The 17,844-nt window shown below is 32.5% G+C and overlaps 1 protein-coding gene across 1 annotated transcript; it reads right to left on the reverse strand.

Moving 5' to 3' along the window:
* Positions 1-580: 580 nt before the first annotated feature.
* LOC145268644 (small ribosomal subunit protein uS2-like) lies at positions 581-17,499 on the reverse strand. Its single transcript, XM_080124123.1, has 5 exons — positions 17,388-17,499; positions 7,390-7,559; positions 6,388-6,593; positions 3,990-4,148; positions 581-1,102 (listed from the first exon to the last, which is right to left on the reverse strand). Exons 2-5 carry the CDS (start codon positions 7,520-7,522, stop codon positions 632-634), a joined length of 969 nt encoding a protein of 322 aa, XP_079980249.1. The 5' UTR covers positions 7,523-7,559; positions 17,388-17,499; the 3' UTR covers positions 581-631.
* Between the last annotated feature and the right edge of the window lie 345 nt (positions 17,500-17,844).

Raw genomic sequence — 17,844 nt, forward strand, 5'->3', positions numbered from 1 at the left:
GGGGGGGGGGGGGGGGGTAAAAAAAAAAAAAGTATGAGGATCGAACCCGAACCCTCGAGGCAAAGTTGTAAATTAAAGTGTGAAAAAAAAATTTTTTTAAATCGTGCGACGTTAACCATTGCCCCACCGCGACATGCTAATGGAAACACGTTTGAATTTATTTAATTACTTGGATTTAGCAGGTGCCCATTTTAATGAGTTAATGAGGTCAAGTTTGACTGCGGGATAGTATTTACTGCTGAACGCTTTTTTTCACCCCCAAGATGTTATAGGAAAAAGACTAACCCACATGCAGCGAGCGACAAATTTTGAATATTTATCTCCCCGAAATCGAGCAAATTAAATAGACAGGCGAGCGTCGTTAACTGAGATATTACGATTTATGTGATATAAAAAGTTGTGAAGCGAGCGACCACTTCTCTGAAAAAGCCAACACATACATTTTCGCTTATATATATATATATATATATATATATATATATATATATATATATAAGGGGTGTGTATTATTTGTTTAACAAGCGGGTATGTAAATAAGGATATTTAATTTTGAGAAAGAAAATAAAAACCTAAAAGACAATTTTAGTTTGATTTCATGATTTTTATTTATAAACGAGGAAACTAAGTCTCTTTAACTCCAGTTCTCAGCTGCAGTACCTCCCCATTCTGTATTCATAGAGCCAGGAGCAGCCGCTGAAGTTGCACTAGCGGGAGCAGCAGCTGCAGTTGTGGTACCAGCGGCTGCAGAGCCAGCAGCAGGAACCGACCACTCTGCGGGTTCAGGGGCAGACCAATCTTCAGTTGGGTTTCCGTATGAGGTGATAGGTACAGCGGAAGCACTGGGGGCAGCCTCACTGGCCCAGTCGGTGACATCAGTAGTAGCTGTTCCGAGCTCGGCACCAGTCGGCCAGGTCTCGGTGACATCTTCCTTAGCCGCAGCCTTCTCAAGAGCCGCCAGCTCTTCTTTCTCAGCCTCTTCGGGATCTCGGTAGAAGTAAAGATCCACCATGACCTCCCACGGATGTTCGCGGCTGATATTACCGCGGAGACGAAGAACTTCACGGGCCAACAACCACCACATCAAACCAATGGAATGGACAGACTGAAAAAGATAAAACTCATTTCAATATAAAAACCATTATAACAGATGGAGATTGTGCTACTAAGCGAGGTAATCCAACAGCAACTAGCTCAAGAATTATATACTCGTATTTTTTATTGGAATCCTTTGAGATGACCAATTTGTGTACTTATTGACTAGCTGGATACCAGGTGTTGCCTAGTCGTAAAATACACTTAAATATATTTGGATTAATAGATTTCATATTTATTATTATATTGAACCAAATATATAGTAAGGATTTAAAAAAAATTTTTTTAAATAATTTTTTTTATTTTTTTTTTTTATCTAAAAAAGACTTGTGTGCGACCACCGAGAATCGATACTAAAATGACTGACCTATAAAGACATGCATAATAACATTTGACCATCACCTGGTAAATTCTTTTTTTTTTTTTTTTTTTTTTAAATATAATTTTTACACTTTTTCATGAATCCCGGCTAAAACCCAAATATAAAATTTTCCATGGGTTTTGAATAAATATTTTGTAGAGCAAAAATTGACAGGAGTTTGGGAGACAAAATTTTTTAAACAAATATACGCATACATAAATGCATGAATATAATTACATGTAAAAACTAAAGATGATCATTCCATAAGAAAAAAAAAAAAAAAATGCATGTTTAAAAGAATATGCAAAAAGCTTGTAGAGCAAAAATTGACAGGAGTTTGGGAGGCAAAATTTTTTAAACAAATATATATACGCATACATAAAGATGATCATTCCATAAGAAGGAAAAAAAAAAAAAAAAAAAAAAAACTAATAGGGAATTAATTAAAATGACTTTAAAAGAATCTGCAAAAAGCTAGATCTTTTGCAGCTCAATGCAATTCCACGATCCATATATAACAAAGTTGTATTTTCTTTAGAAAAGGTTTTTTTTTTTTTTTTTTTTTCCCAAATACACAAAAAATTTATAAGAGTATCGATATTGAGTAATAATTTTGCCCGGTGGACTAATTCGCAAAAAAAAAAAAAAAAAAAGAAAAATTATAATAATGATAATGTTGTTCATCAAATTCTGTTTATTTACAATATCACATCAGTTGATATTTAATGTTTAGTTTTAAAATATGCAAACTAAAAAATGATTTGCGGTAATTTTAAATATCACTTTTATCCTAAATTGACCTCAATAAGAAAAAAATTAAAATGAAGTACACTCAGGCTTGAATAGGGGATCATCTGATCTGTAGTCGCTCTACTACTGAACTATATCTTTAGATGATAATAAATCTGCTGATTTTTAAGAAATTATTTGCTGAAATTTTATTATCTCCTTTGACCGGTGTAATGCAAAATATTCCCCTGTAAAAAATCTTTTATCTATAAGAGAGAAAAGACTATTTCTAAGATTGGATGAATTTCCATACAATAGAATATTGTAGACAATAGAATATTGTAGACAATAGAATATTCTATTCAATATTGAATACAATATTGAATAGAATATTGAATACAATATTGAATACAATATATAAGAACACTGCCAGAAATATAAATTACCTTTGTGCGAAATTTACAAAAGATAGGCTCAGCCGTTTCAGAACTCCACATACGCAAAGTGACTTAAGAGTGGAGATTTATTTTCGGACCGTTATCATCATCTTCATAGTTTTTGTTTCACCACATCGCCCTTCGGAGGCCCATGATGCAATGGACAGAGGCATTGAATCTCTACGGTTCAAGGTGAGCATTGTATAAAGACAAAGATGGTCAAAACGTGGTAAAACAACAACTATGGAAGTCAGTAATTACTGGCGATAGTTATGCGATTCATCATTCCCATCACCTGAAGGTCAGAGGATGAGTTGGACGAAACATGGTGAGACGCCAACAATGAAGATGAGGATAACAGTCCACAAATAAATAAAAGGTATTCATTAACTCATCAGCCCAAATTTGGTACAGTGCTCAATATTCTTTCCGAAAGAATAAAATAAAAACATTTTAAATATTACATACAAGTTGTTGTGGTTGTTGCTAAGGGGGGGGGGGGGCTCAAACAAGGAGACTAGTTGAGGTTTAATGTCTAACTGGCCTCCTTATTTAAGGCCTGTTTGAATTGAATTTTTTTTTTTTTTTTTTTAAACTTATATTTGCTCTGCTACTGATTGGAGTTTTTCTCCAGAAATTGCCTTATCCCTTATAGATTAGACATTAGCAGGGATACCCGATATTGGCTGGGTGTTATAAAACTGAACCATCTGGGCATCATGGTTACATATATCACATTTAAATCTCGATAAAAAAAAAAATCGAATACAGAAATGTTTAAATACAATAATTATCCGATAGCTAAATGTTTTGGTTGTTTGGTTCTAGATGATGGCACCCGAATCATTTCCTTTTTCAAACTTTGGAAATCACTACTATATATTGGCTTTATAATAACATGAAATCTGCATAAATTAAAATATATTTAAGCATACTTTATGACTAGGCAATGCCAGGCGGCTTGCTAGTTTCTATTAAGACTTCTTTATCTTTTGCACAATTTTTATGGATATACACACAGGCAACTCTTTACATAACATTTAAGAAATAAATTTGCATTTTCTTTCAAAGTTAGTACTTAAAATAGACAAAAAAAAATAGACACCATACCCGGGGGGAAACTTTTTTTTTTTTATTATTATTAAAAGAGAATTCTCTTATGCCTACTCATTCATTAAAAAAAAAAAAAAAAAAAAAAAAAGTCGCCTGTGTGTGTACACAGATGGTTGGAGCAGAAAGAACAGTTGAGAAGTAAGAGGGAAGATAAAAGAAATAGGTTATACCTTTGCCCCAAGCAATGCCAGGTAAAACCTTGCAATTATAAGCAATAAAATAAAAAATAAATAAATAAAAGGGGGGGGGGTCCTCACCTTGTTGTTGCAAGGGATGGCAATATCAATGTATTTGAGTGGAGAGTCAGTGTTGCACAAAGCGATGACTGGGATGTTGACGTACGATGCTTCGTTGACTGGTTGGTGGTCAGTCCTGGGATCAGTGACAACCAATAGACGAGGTTCGCGGAAAGCTTTCTGTAAATAAAGAAAAAAGATAACGCCATGACATGAGGAAATCCAAGGGATAGAAAAATTACAAATATGAAATTTGTTTACAGGATTCACTCCTAAACTAATCAATCCTTATAACGTTATGTTAATGTAGTTGGGGAGTAAAGAACAAAATATTTTAGAGCTTTGTAAAATGTTAATATTAGACATCAATAAAGATCTGTAAATTTCAGTTTTTTTAATTTTTTTTTTATACATAGGCATAACCACTTATCAAGGCCCAGGGACCACTTGAGGATAAGGGTTAGTTAAAGAGTGTACAGTATTCAATTGGACAATATAGTAATTGTCAGTAATGGAAATTCAGTAAATTTGTTAACTTATGGGGAACGGCTCATCAAGAACTTGTTTACATTGGACTTGAAGACAACCATATTGCAGTCAGCTGGAAAATGGAATACAGTTCCACAGGTGTGCAGTTCTAAGAAAGAAGCTTTGTTCATGGAATCTACGTTTAGGTTTAGGCACAGATAATGAGTGGGTGGAATTATTGAGTGTTTTCAGCCAGACAAGTGTTTGTGAAAGTTTGACGAGGGGGGACCATAGATTGAAGTTCAGTCGAGCACTTTCCATGAAAATAATGATAAGGGAGGTATAACATGTGCAAATATTACATTAAAAAAAATAAATAAATCATTCATATATATACATATATATATATATATATATATATATATATACATATACACACACACACATATATACATTTCAGTTATGACACTAAGAGATTTCATGGATTTTTTTATTAAAATCCCTTAAGCTTAAATTTTAAATATTTACTATAAAAAATAGAAGCCGTGCATGTGGGGTCTTCCTCCATGAGGGGAAAAATTACTTCCACCATGACCAATGTTTGTGCAAAATGTCAAAAGATTCAAGGTGTGGTTATTGAGAAAAGTGCGAACAAACAGGAGTGAATTATTTGGTCCAATCGTTCCTTTGTTGGGGGAAAAAAATTTTTAAATAAAAAAATGTAATGGATTTTTGCTCAAATGAAAATGGTGGAAAATTGTTCTAGAACAGGTATTCTAAGTATCCATAACACACACAGTGGCAAGAAATTGATTTTCATATTTTCTTTTGAATGATTCAATAACCTGACTTCTTGTACTCCACTAATCCATTCACTGATTCTTGACACGATGGAACAATTTCATTGTTTGACTTCCATTGAAGATATTTCTAAATTCACAAAAAAAGTTTGGGTATTTTTCAAATTCATGCTACAAGATTCATACAAATTTTTTATGTCCATTTTTAAGGCCTTTCTAAAGTTTCACAAGGCTTCCCTACACAAAATTTCAAGTTTGTAAAAAACAAAATTTGGGGTTTGTTTTTGCCAATCACTAAAGTGGTAAAAAAAAAAAATAAAAATAAAAAATGCTACCATAGCCAATAAAAGTTACTTTGCAACCCACCTGCATCATTTTTTGGTGTTTTTAAGTAGTTAAGTGCTTTTTATGCCTTGCCTATTTTTTTTTCAGCCCGGTTAGCCTCGTTTTCAATAATTAAAATTTTGTGTGTGTGGGTCACCATAGAGTTCCATCAACAGAAGGAAAGATGTTTTTTGTGGGGGAGGCATAAAATATCAGGTAGTCCCATGATAATTCTTGTAGCTACAATAAAATTATTTCAAATTTATTTTCAATATTTAAAAAAGTATTTTTATTAATACTTAAAAAATTATTTCGATTGGATATTTAATGTTTAGACAATTTTTTATTGCCATAAAGAATACAAGTTTAAAGATAATTAAAATAAGGCCTTTTCAATGCAGAAGTCAAAATTCAAGTCTTGTTTTACTCCCATTGAAAATATTTGGAAATTCAAAAATGTTTTGATATTTTTCAAATCCATGCTAACCACCGATTTTTATCTTCTGACGAGAAAGACCTATCTCTGAAAATACATGGATTAAAGGTTTTTTCTTTATTTTCATTTGTTTTAATATTTAACGGATATTACAGGGTGACAAAAAAAAAAAAAAAAAAAAAAGAAAAAAAGAAAAAAGCTAAATGGACCCTTGTGTTTTGATGTGATGTTTTGAATATAATAAACTAGTTATGACCAAAGTTTCATTTCATTCGGACAAAGCACTAAGAAACGGGGCCTAATCAGAGTTGGGCCCGTTTTTGGGGGGGGGGAGGGGGGGTCACCCTGTATAACTAATTTTTTGTGTTATGGAAATCACGAAAAGTCATACCTGAATTTGATTGGTGAAGGCACCTGGCGTGAATCTACCAGCAATGGGAGTTGCTCCAGTAGCAGAGGCAAATTTCAACACCGCTCTCTGTCCATATGGACGGGCAGAGATGACGCACACATCAGCCGGGTTCTCAATAGCTGCAATGGCACGGGCAGCCAACAATAGTTTCTCCCATGTCTTACGCAAATTGATGATATAAGTACCTACAGAGAGAAAAAATAAATTTTAATTATTCAAAGTTTACATCACCATTCAAATCTCATACCATATATTTCGGCATATCAGACGAGCCTTAAAGTTAAAAAATTATCTTTAAAAACCAATATTTCATAAGATACCGGGTGCTGCAATCTCCAGCCGAGGTTAAACAAACATGGTTTTGTGATTTAGCAGTTGTCTTATACAACCGATATACGATAAATTTATTAAAATTTGATCCAATTTATCTGGCCTTATCTGACGAAATAAGGGATTATATATAATATGACTGAAATTTTGTGTAAATCTTTCGTTATAAAGGTGCCGTGAACCAAGTGTTATGTCTGATGTACAGTAAGTAGTTTAATGAAAAAAAATGAGCACCACAAATTTTAATCATATTCAATCATCAATTTGAAGATCTAATGTTATATTTATTTCGTATAAACAAACGTGTTTCATTCCTGTCATTGGGATTTTCATCAATTTGATTTGCTGTTGTTAATACAATTCCAAACCCTTTAAGTCAACACACAATTTTATTATCTGAATATACCTAGGATGATAAAGCAACTATGTTGAAGAGAATTAAGATCTATTTCTGCCTAAATAAGGATGCATATCAGCAAGTGTTTAATATGTTAACCAAAATTTAACAGTACATATTTTACAACCTAATATTTCACAACTCAAAGCGCCTGTCTTAATATTAAAGAAAAAAAAAAAAAAAAGAAAAAAAATTACTTTTACCTCCTACGTTCCTCTAAGGAGGATTAAAAGAGAAAGATGTGAAAAACTTACCATCGGGTTTCCTCTTGTAGACGTATTGTTCCATCTGGAAATCAACATTAGTGGCTCCGAGATGAGTTCCACAGGCGAGGAACTTCATCACTTCATCCTCTTTCATGGTGAGGGCTTCTAAACCTCCGGACATCTTGAATCGGTTACTTTAAGAGTTACGGTAAGCAACACTGAAAAATAAACAATGAAGAAAGGTTAAGTTAAAAACTTGGCAGAATGTTCTGGAAAGTGACAATGGTTGGAAAATCCCCAAAAGAGAAAATGGGAATCAGATTTTTTTTTTTTTTGTGGTAAACATAGACCGCACAATCAGAATTTAATGGTTTGGTTGTTTTTGTTTTACGGCATTTCAGGTTATTTAATGCTGAATCCAGTGATTCAGAACAATTTTTTAATAGAATCTTTTTTTTTTCAAGTCAGTTTCTATTTAACCCATAGTTGGAACCCTAACAGGTACTATCACTCCGAGTCAGAGTGGACCTGGGAGCAATGGCAATTAAAGGGGAGCTCCACACTCCCCAAAGCCCGCAAGCTGGGGCCTCACCATCGGATATAGTTTAAGGTCATATCGAGGGCCACAGTAAAATGGAAAACGGTACGGGTAATAATGGCAGAAAATGGAAGAGGAGGATCACAGTTTCGAAAGCCATATTATCAGAATATTTTAGTCGGTTTCCGACTACTTTTTGATTGTATTTGAAAGATTAAAGGCCAAAGTTAATTTCCGAAACAAACAAAATATTTGTACACGTGAAAAAAGTTATTATGAAAAATGTTTTCACGACAATATTCGGAAATTGGCAAGTTCAGCTAAATTTTGTGAGTTAAATAAATTTATTGTAAAAATTCCTTGAAAGGTAAATAGTTTTCTGGGTCTATTTCAAAGATAATTAGTAAAGTCCTAAAATACTGAATTTAAAAAAAAAAATAAATTGTTTATATACAAAAAACTAGCTTAATTAGCCACCAAAAGCAAGAGATCCCAGCTTCGCACAAAGTCGTTTAAGAATGGATTCTACAGAAGCCCAGCATGTAAAAAAGTCAAAAGGCTGTCTGATGATGTCAGGTGGTTTTTTTCCTTCAAAGTGATTTTATGCATGTCAATGAGGGCAGATTTTTTTTTTTTGGTGCACGAAACGGTATTCGGTAGCAAGAAAACAATTTCACCACTGAAATCTGTTTGCTTGCGATCATTGCAATTAGTGATGTTGGCATCAACGTCTCAACGAAAAACTAAGCATTTCTGAACTGTTGGAGCTCATCGACTATGTCAAAGTGAAGAAACTCACACATATCTAAGGAAATGGCAGAAACACTAGAGGATGACCTTCAATCTGTAGTGGAATGGGGACAAAAATGGATGGTCACATTCAATGCTGCCAAGACTAAAACTGGCTGCTGTGGCCAAAAAAGTATGGAATCAGTTATTTAACAGCAGCAAAAATTCAAGAAAGACGACGATCTCAGATCTTGCATGCAAATGAACAGAAACACTAATCGCAAATGAAAGCGCCAATCTGTGCACAAGGACATTAACAAAACGCTTACACAACGGTTTACAAACATGTGCTCATGGAGCTACCATCACCGATCACGTCATTAGGCAGAAAGCATCACAACTAGCCATAAATCTTACGTTGATTTTGAACCGAGCAATGGCTGGTTCATGCGCTGGAAGCAGATTATAATAACGTTTCGTTCAAAAAATTTCATGACAAATCACCATCAGCAGATCACGGTTCTGCCAACAAATGGATGGCAAATGTTTTGCTGCAACTTTTTTGTGAATATGTTCCAAAAGATGTTTGGAACGATGATGAAATGAGACTTTTCTACAAAGCCATACTGTCTGGATCTTTGCAATTTGCTAGCGCGGAACAGTCAAATGGGACAAAGTTCCAAAGACAGACTCACAATACTTCAGTCTACAAACATGGATGCCAGTGAAAAGCAAGCTGCCGTAGTTCGTAAGTCAGCAAAACCACACCGCTTTAAAAATGTCAAAACTTACTTCGTTTTCTTACTTCGCTAATTGTAAAGCCTGGATGACTAGTCAGCTGTTTGCTGACGTATAACATCAGAAAACGCTTGACTGAAAAAATGATTGCTCAAAATCGAAAGATTATTCTGCCTTTGGACAATGTAACTTGTCATAACTTAGTGCCGAATACAAATCTGTCAAACATGTTGCTCTAGGTGTGTCAGAATTTTGGGGGGAATTTTTGACACCCTTAACACAAAACTGCGAATAAAATATACAAAACTCGTAATTTCTCTTTTTAAAGTGTTTTGTTTACTTTATGGAATATACCTCCAAAATAAATTATTCAAGTTTTTGGAAAAATAATATATATTTTATTTTAAAAAAAAACAGTGCCTGTGCGCGTCCATGCAGCCATTTTTTCTATGTAATAAAATGAATTGAATTTTAAGAGTTAAATTTTTTTCAATTTAAAAATCTATCAAAATTTTTCTTTTCGTTCAATTTTTACAATATTTGCAGGTTTAATGTGAAATCATATGCTCTTTCCAATAAACCGAATATAGTATTCTAGATAAACGTTTTTTTTTTTAATTAACCCTCCCACTTTGAAATGTCTATTAAAATGAAAATTTTCTCACCTCAGATTTATATCACAAATTGAAGATTGAAGATCAATAAATAATCTAATTTAAAAAGTTTTGTGCAAAAGTCAAAAGTTTACATTTTTAAAATTGTCTTGAAAAGATACCTATGACAATTTTCTGCTTCATTCAATGGTGTTTTTTTTTTTAGATTAAAAAAAAAAAAAAATCATTCATAAGAATTAAAAAATTCATGTATTTCTTTTAGAGAAAAAAAAAAATTGGTTGAGTGGAATTTTTTTAAACAGCAAAAACTGATAAGTGAAATGTGATTATTTTTCAAGTACGATGGCCCATATGACTAACTTTTGCTTACAGCCAGAAATAGAAAGTGAGATTAATTCTGGCACTTACAGGCCACCAAAGTTTTCAATTCTAAGAAAGGGAAACGTTCGTCTCCCTTTATTCCAGTTGTGAACATCTGATATCGCAGTATTTTTCAATTCTTGCTAAAAAAAGTATTTTATTTTAAAAGGACATGGAATATAAAATATACATATGGATAAATTCTTAACAATGAAGAATGGAAGTACCCATTGATTAGTATTTTTTATAGGTAAGTGATTTTTTGAAATTTATATATATTTATTATATTTGCAGTAAGTTAAAATTTGTTGATTTTCATGAAATCTTTTTTTAAAGAAAACTGATTAAAAACAAATATTGCATATTTTGCTATTTCAAGCTGTTATTTCAAATTTGGTCTTTGCTCCTTTTATTGAAAAAAAAAAAAAAAAATTAGGGTTTAAATTACATTTTTTAAGTAGTTATAAGCTTTGAAAGAGTCTAATTATTCAAGTTTTTATCACATTTTTAATGGCGATTTCTGACACTTAATGTTGCTCATGCCACCAGTCTCATTCAACGTTTAGATCAAGGCATCATTCATTTATTCAAAGCGTATTATCGTCAGGAAGTTGCTTTTGAATGCAAATTGCAGCGACCGATGCTGCAACGATAGTGGCCAAGCAGACTACCGTTTTGAAGGTCATGCACGTGATAAAATGAGCATTTTATGGCCAAACCGTCAACAATTCAAAACTGTTTAAAAAGGTCAGCTTTATTATTGAATCACAAGCTTAAGTGGAAGAAATACTTGAAAAATTAAGTTTATCCACCATCGGGCATGGAGCAAAAAGATTTGGACGAATTTATCAGCTTTAACAAAAGTACACAATGTTACGGAGAACTGAGTGACACTGACATCACACGTGGTATATAAAATCAGATGATCAAAATTGTGACGAAGATGATGATGCTGAAGGTGTAAGATTGACAAACCAGTACCAAATTTTCTGGCTGCATTAAGCCTATTTTTAAGCAAAAAGCAGTAATCCTGATGACGCATTGGAAATGATTTACGGACTTTATGAAAGTGTTCACGATGTTAAAGATTTCTGTACAATTCAAAATTACTGACTTTTTAAGAAAAAGTAATTTTTGACTGAATTATTTGTAAAAATGTATTTTTGTTTTGTTTTTTTATGTTTGGTATTTAAAACGAATATCTGACCGGTCATCCAGAACTTTAGAACCGACCATTATAGAATGCGCAGCCCCAAGTAGCACTATATATACGGATGAGTGAAGATACAGAAGGCTCACTCAATTGGGGTACCGTAAACCACTCACAAAATTTTGTGAACCCAGTGATAATTATTTGCTGTGAATCAAAATTATTTTAATGTTGCATTTTTAAAATTTGTTGGGAAATTAAAAATAAATAATATAAATAAAAACTATTTGCTTGCCGAATATAAATGTCGCAAGTTAATACAAACCTGTAAAAGTTGTCATCGAGTTGAAAAAAAAAAGTAAAAAATTTTTTTTAGACGGGATTTAACATTGGTCGCATAAGAGAATCGCAATATTTTTTTGATGGTCACAAAGTATGTGCTCGATTTAGTAGAACGGTATAATTAAAAACTAATCCCAGACAATAAGTCAAAAAATATTTTTTAATTTTTTGTAATCTATGAGATTAACGTGAAAAAGGTGTAAATTGTGGAATTGTTAATTTCCTAAACATCCGTCATTAATTTTAATTGTTATAATTTACAATGCTTTATTTTCGTAAAACCAAAGATAAATTTTTTTATTACTGAAAACCATAAATTTAGTAAAGGTATTTTTTGTTTCAACACAAATAATAAATTTCCACTAAGATTCAAATAATAATCTATATATTAATACGATAGCGTGTGTTCTTTTGTGTGCCACGCTTACATTCGAGTTAATTGTTATGTTCTTCTATTTCTTGTCATAAATAATTTTACCAAGAATTCTTCATAAGTTTTGGTTTTAGTTTCGATTATAGCTGAAAGAACTCGAGTTATTGATATGTAAATATATTTTTTTCATAAGTTTTTATTTCGGCTTCGATTCAAGCTAATGCACCCAAGTCATATGGATTTTATTTTTGAAATCGCAACTTTATAACATAAAAATCAATAGAACATTAACTCTATAATAATATATACGAAATCTGCAAGAATAAAAATATCATATTTAAGCATACTTTTCGACCGGGCTTTGCCAGGTGTTCGTGCTAGCTTAGATAAATACTTTTGCAGTTTTAACAAAAGAGCTACAATAATATCAGAGCGTCTCCATTTATACTGAACATAGAATGCCAACATCAATATATCACATATGAACGAGTCCCCTGTGGAATTTCCACAGGTCCTGCTAGTAAAGGGTATTATTGTGATAATTATTGAATAAATACCGAGAATTTTATTAAATTTGGTTAATTTTAAAGTAAAGAGAGAGGGGGGAGGGTTCAAAATGTTTATACATCGGCTTTCATTTTTCACTAATACATTGTTGCCACATTTGGGATTGTCAGTCGTTTAATAAATAGAAAAATAAATAGGGATTAATGTATTGGAATTTGGATCCAAAACATTTTCCCCTTTAAAGACTATTTTAATGTTGCATTGTTTTCGACCGATCCATGTTATGGGAAAAACAAAGGCCGGAGATACACAATGCGCAAATATTAAGTCGCTTAATAATAGATACAAAGCCGCAGATAGAGAAATTAAGGTTTTGTGAGAAATTCCATATGCGGCAGCCATCTTTTCTTGTTTGTCCGCCCACTGGTCGGCTGTCATTGGTTTACATTTGAATGTGTCAGGTGATGACTTGGCGCACTTTTGTACCATTTCTTTTTCAGTCTAGACAAAGCTCTGTATCGGGATAGATTCAAACCCAGAAGCTGCCACTGGAGGGGGCTAAGACAATTCCTTCATGAACAATAAACAGTTTGTGAACGAAGGACCATATCTCTACAAGCAGAGACTACTTATGCTGCTGAATTTATCCTAATTGAAGATGACATTCAAGAACTGTTCTGCATGTTTTTTACCAAATATTGGATCTTATCTCAATTCATCTGAGTCCCAAGGGGCTCACATTATGCCTAATTATAGGCGCCAACATTCCCGCAGTTTATCATGAACATTCATGGATCTTTACGAGGAACAATGAACTAACATTCCGACAATAGGAATTCAAACTAAAGGCTTCATGCGTATGGGGGCAAATCGGGCAACCGTTTTGCAAAGGGACACTACCAGAACCAATAAACTTTGATTGCAGTTACCATTTGAATAAATTTTGAGTTTGAAAGGTATGGCTTTTGTATTTGTGGATTCTTTTGCCTCTGCAGGGAGGAAATCCAGATGTAAGAAATAAATTTCTCAGTTTATTGCATCACATTTGGTAGAAAAGGTACCGTGCTAATATATATCATTAAATAAAATAGAAATTTACTGTCCAGGATGTTTTTGATCTTTTTTTCGGATATTAAGCAATGTAATTCCTTCTGTTATCAGTGGTGACCATTTCTATACATGCAACCGTGCACATTTTTTACCGCAAACAAATACTTTTCCACATATTAAGCCATGTAATTCTATGTTATCAGTGGTGACCATTTCTGTACGCGCATAATTTGGAAGCATCGACTTTTCGAATTTAGCCTTCTTTTTTTTTTGCATGTTTTAAAGGCCAAACAGCCGGTAGAATAGAGACTATTCGATAATCCGCTGGAAAAAAGAAATTAACGGTGCTTCCATATCTGCAGAAAAAAATTCTTGGTCATTTTACGTGATTTTTTGGGATATAACATTGTTATAAGCACAAACACACAAGAAAGAACATTTGGAACATGTACAGATTTTTTTTTCGCGTTTTTCTATGGTGGAGAGTTTTAACGCTTCTCAGAAACTTGATAAATATGTTCGGGTTTGTAGTACACTGTAGTGTACACAGATTCGAAAAAGTTGTCAACAACAAATATATGACAAATAAATGTTATCAAAGGCAAGATAGGTTACTTTTCTACCAAACTAAACTGGATATATTTTTCGTGTTTTTATTCAATTTAACATATTTATTCAGAACGAAAACCATACAGTGTTTACCGATGTTTTGGAACATTCAAGATGGCGTCTTATTCTCGGTAATTGTGGGAAAAGATGTTATAAATAAAAAACCCGATAAAATACTGTTAAAAACTCGCTCAATATATGTTACCGTGACATAGGTTGACATATATTCGGCGAGTTTTTAATAGTATTTTGTATGGTTTTTATTTATAACACCTTTTTCCATACTTACGGTGTTAAAGAGGGTGTGAGACGCCATCTTGAATTTTCGAATACATCGGTAAACACTATGGTTTTCGAGCTGAATAAACATGTTAAAGTGAATAAAAACACGAAAAATATATCCAGTTTGGTAGAAAAGTAACTTATCTTGCCTTTGATAACATTTATTTGTTATATATTTGTTTTTTGACAACTTTTTCGAATCCATGTGTACAGTAATACAAACCAAAAAGAACATTTGGAACGTGTACAGATTTTTTTCTCGCGTTTTTCTATGGTGGAGAGTTTTAATGCTTCTCAGAAACTTGATAAATATGTTCAAAAGATAACCCCATCCATTAAATGATTTCATACGGAATCGTTCTTGTACGAAAAAAAAAAAAAAAGGGGGGACTAATGTATTGGAATTTGGGCCCAAAACATTGTTTCTCCCACACATAAGACGATTTTAATGTTGCATCGTTTACGACCGATCAATGTTATGGAAAACAAAGGCCGGAGATACACAATGCGAAAATAAAGAGGAAAGAAAAACGATAAATCAGTGGAAAATAAAGCTAACAAGATCGTTGATGGTCAATTTCAAAATAATTAAAATAATTAGCATAAAAAAAATATGCGCGTACAAAAACGGCCACCTCTTATATAACATAAATTACATTGCTTAATATGCGGAGAATTTTGCAGAAATTTTAAATGCGATATTCGTTTTCAGCATACCTGGCAACTTATAAAAGGTCATTTTAAAGGTGATTGTTATGATGAAAAGTTTAGCGAAAATTGTTCTCCAAAAACTAAAAACGCACAAGTGCGTATTGTTTCATTTTCGACTTTTGATCGATTATCCAAACTCCTTCGATGCCTGTCTCATGTCAGGCCATTTATCGGGTTTGTATTATAATCCAGAGGTACGAAACAGTAAAAACCAAAAATGTTAACAGCAAATGTTTGTATTACTGTACACAGATTCGTAAAAGTTGTCAAAAAACAAAAGTTATCAATTTTTTTTTTTTTTTACAGTGATCACCACTTATCAAGGCCCGGAAGCCACTCAGGGATAAGGGTTATTGCAAGTACATTACGTTAGTGTGGAGATTTGATGAAGTGTTTACTTAAGGGGGCGGTTCATTAGGAATTTGTTAACATTGGACTTGAAGACATCCAAGTTGTAGTCCGGTGGGAAGCAGGCAGACGGAACAGAGTATCAAAGGCAAGATAAGTTACTTTTCTACCTAACTGGATGTTTTTAGTGTTTTTATTTAATGTAACATGTTTATTCGGCTCGAAAACCATTCAGTATTTACCGATTGGAAAATTAAAAACCCTCCGAATATGTCAGCCTATATCGTGGCAACATATATTGAGCGAGTTTTTAACAGTATTTTGTATGTATTTTTTTAAATTTTTAACTCCTTTTCCCAAACTTACCGTGTCAAAGAGAGAGTCGGGCGCCTAAACACTATGCTTTTCGAGCTGATTAACATGTTACATTAAATAAAAACACTAAAAATTATCCATTTAGGTAGAAAAGTAACTATCTTGCGTTTGATAAAATTATATATTTGTTTTTGTTTGATAACTTTGGTACTAGTGCAGAGTGATCCGGACGTAAATAATAACATTATTTAAAAAGCCATTCTTAACATGGGGAGGGAGGGTGTTTTGTACCTAGTCTATACTTCAACCTTACAATTGAATAAAAAAAAAATATATATATATATCATATACTTTACTTAAACTTGGAAATACGATTTAAAAAATAGCGCGGATCACTCTGCACTAACACCATAACTTTTTCGGGTGCTAATGCAAATGCACTTACTGATCCGCGCTATTTTTTAAATCGTGTTTCCAAGTTTTTTTGTATTTTTTTTTAGGTCCACCTCCACAATTTTCTTTTAAATGACGACTTTTATAATTTTTCGACTATGCTGAATACGAACATCGCATTGAAATTTTGCAGAAATAATTAGTTATCGAGATATAAAAAGTTGTATTATGCATTGTATTCTTTGGCGGCCATCTTTTTACGCGCGTGCACGCGCCATAAACAAATCTCCGTGCATAACAAAGATGACCGCCAAATACAATGCATAATACAACTTTTTATATCTCGATAACTAATTATTTCTGCAAAATTTCAATGCGATTTCCGTATTCAGCATAGAAAACCTATAATAGCCATTTTAAAAAAAATTGTGAAAGTGGACCTAATCTAAAAATTTACCTTTTTTTTTTTTTTATTATTCAATTGTATGGTTAAAGTACAGAATATGTACAAAACACCCTCCCCTCCCCATGTTAAGAATGGCTTTTTAAATAACATTATTTCAGCACGGATCAATAAGTGCAGGAGGAGTACCCTTTTTCGAATTTATGTGTACAGTAATACAAACACGTTTTATTTTCCAAGTTACTTCAATTTTTACGTCTTTTCTTCATTAAATTGTTAGACGAGTTACAAAACATCCTCCCCATGTTAAGAACGGCTTTCTAAATAATAACGTCATTATTTCAGCACGGTTCTTTTTCTGCAAAAAATACTCAATTTAATAAATAGAAAAATAAAGGCGACATGAGGTTACGGAAGACACGTGGAGTTCCGATTTAATTCAGAAACAAAAAATATATATATAAAATAAATTTTAGTCACAAGCATGTTTTAACGCATAAAAATTAATTTAAACTAAAAATTTTAATAATATTTCGCCAAAAATACTTGAAAATTAATTATTTAATTTCAGAGAATAAACTTACCACGTCTGACGCCAAATGGAGACGAAGCGGGAAAGGAAAGATTCGGGTTAAGTAGTACGGAATTATGGGAAAATATTCTTTTTTAATTTCTTGTGATCTCTAATTATTTTCATTTAATAAATTCTGATAATTTTTAAAAAATTAAATTTAGCAAATAATTAAGCTCATTTTTATTTTTTCAGATAAAATCTAACTAGAAAAGATATTTTCACTAATAAGAACGTAAGAAAATATTTGTTGCAATATTATCTTGTCGAATCTACTTCCGCTTTAGAAAAATTATTTTGTTTTTTCACTACAAATAAATTGTTTTTTCTTTTTTATTCTAAAAATAATTTTGAAGAATACTTTCATAGATGAAGTTTTAGAAGTAGTATTTATTATATAAAATAGATAAATGAAGGTAAATTAATTTTTGTATGAAATAAATTAAATATTACTTCGTATATTTTAACTG

This window comes from Euprymna scolopes, chromosome 44 (assembly GCF_053919585.1).
Source record: "Euprymna scolopes isolate OS-2025 chromosome 44, ASM5391958v1, whole genome shotgun sequence".
Classification (NCBI taxonomy): domain Eukaryota; kingdom Metazoa; phylum Mollusca; class Cephalopoda; order Sepiida; family Sepiolidae; genus Euprymna; species Euprymna scolopes.

Excerpts from the sequence above, each read along its gene's own strand:
- LOC145268644 (XM_080124123.1), bottom strand. The coding sequence starts at position 7,522 with ATGTCCGGAGGTTTAGAAGCCCTCACCATGAAAGAGGATGAAGTGATG. Across the intron at positions 6,594-7,389 it reads CTACAAGAGGAAACCCGATG|GTACTTATATCATCAATTTG; the intron begins GTAAGTTTTTCA and ends TTCTCTCTGTAG. Across the intron at positions 4,149-6,387 it reads CCTTCACCAATCAAATTCAG|AAAGCTTTCCGCGAACCTCG; the intron begins GTATGACTTTTC and ends CTTTATTTACAG.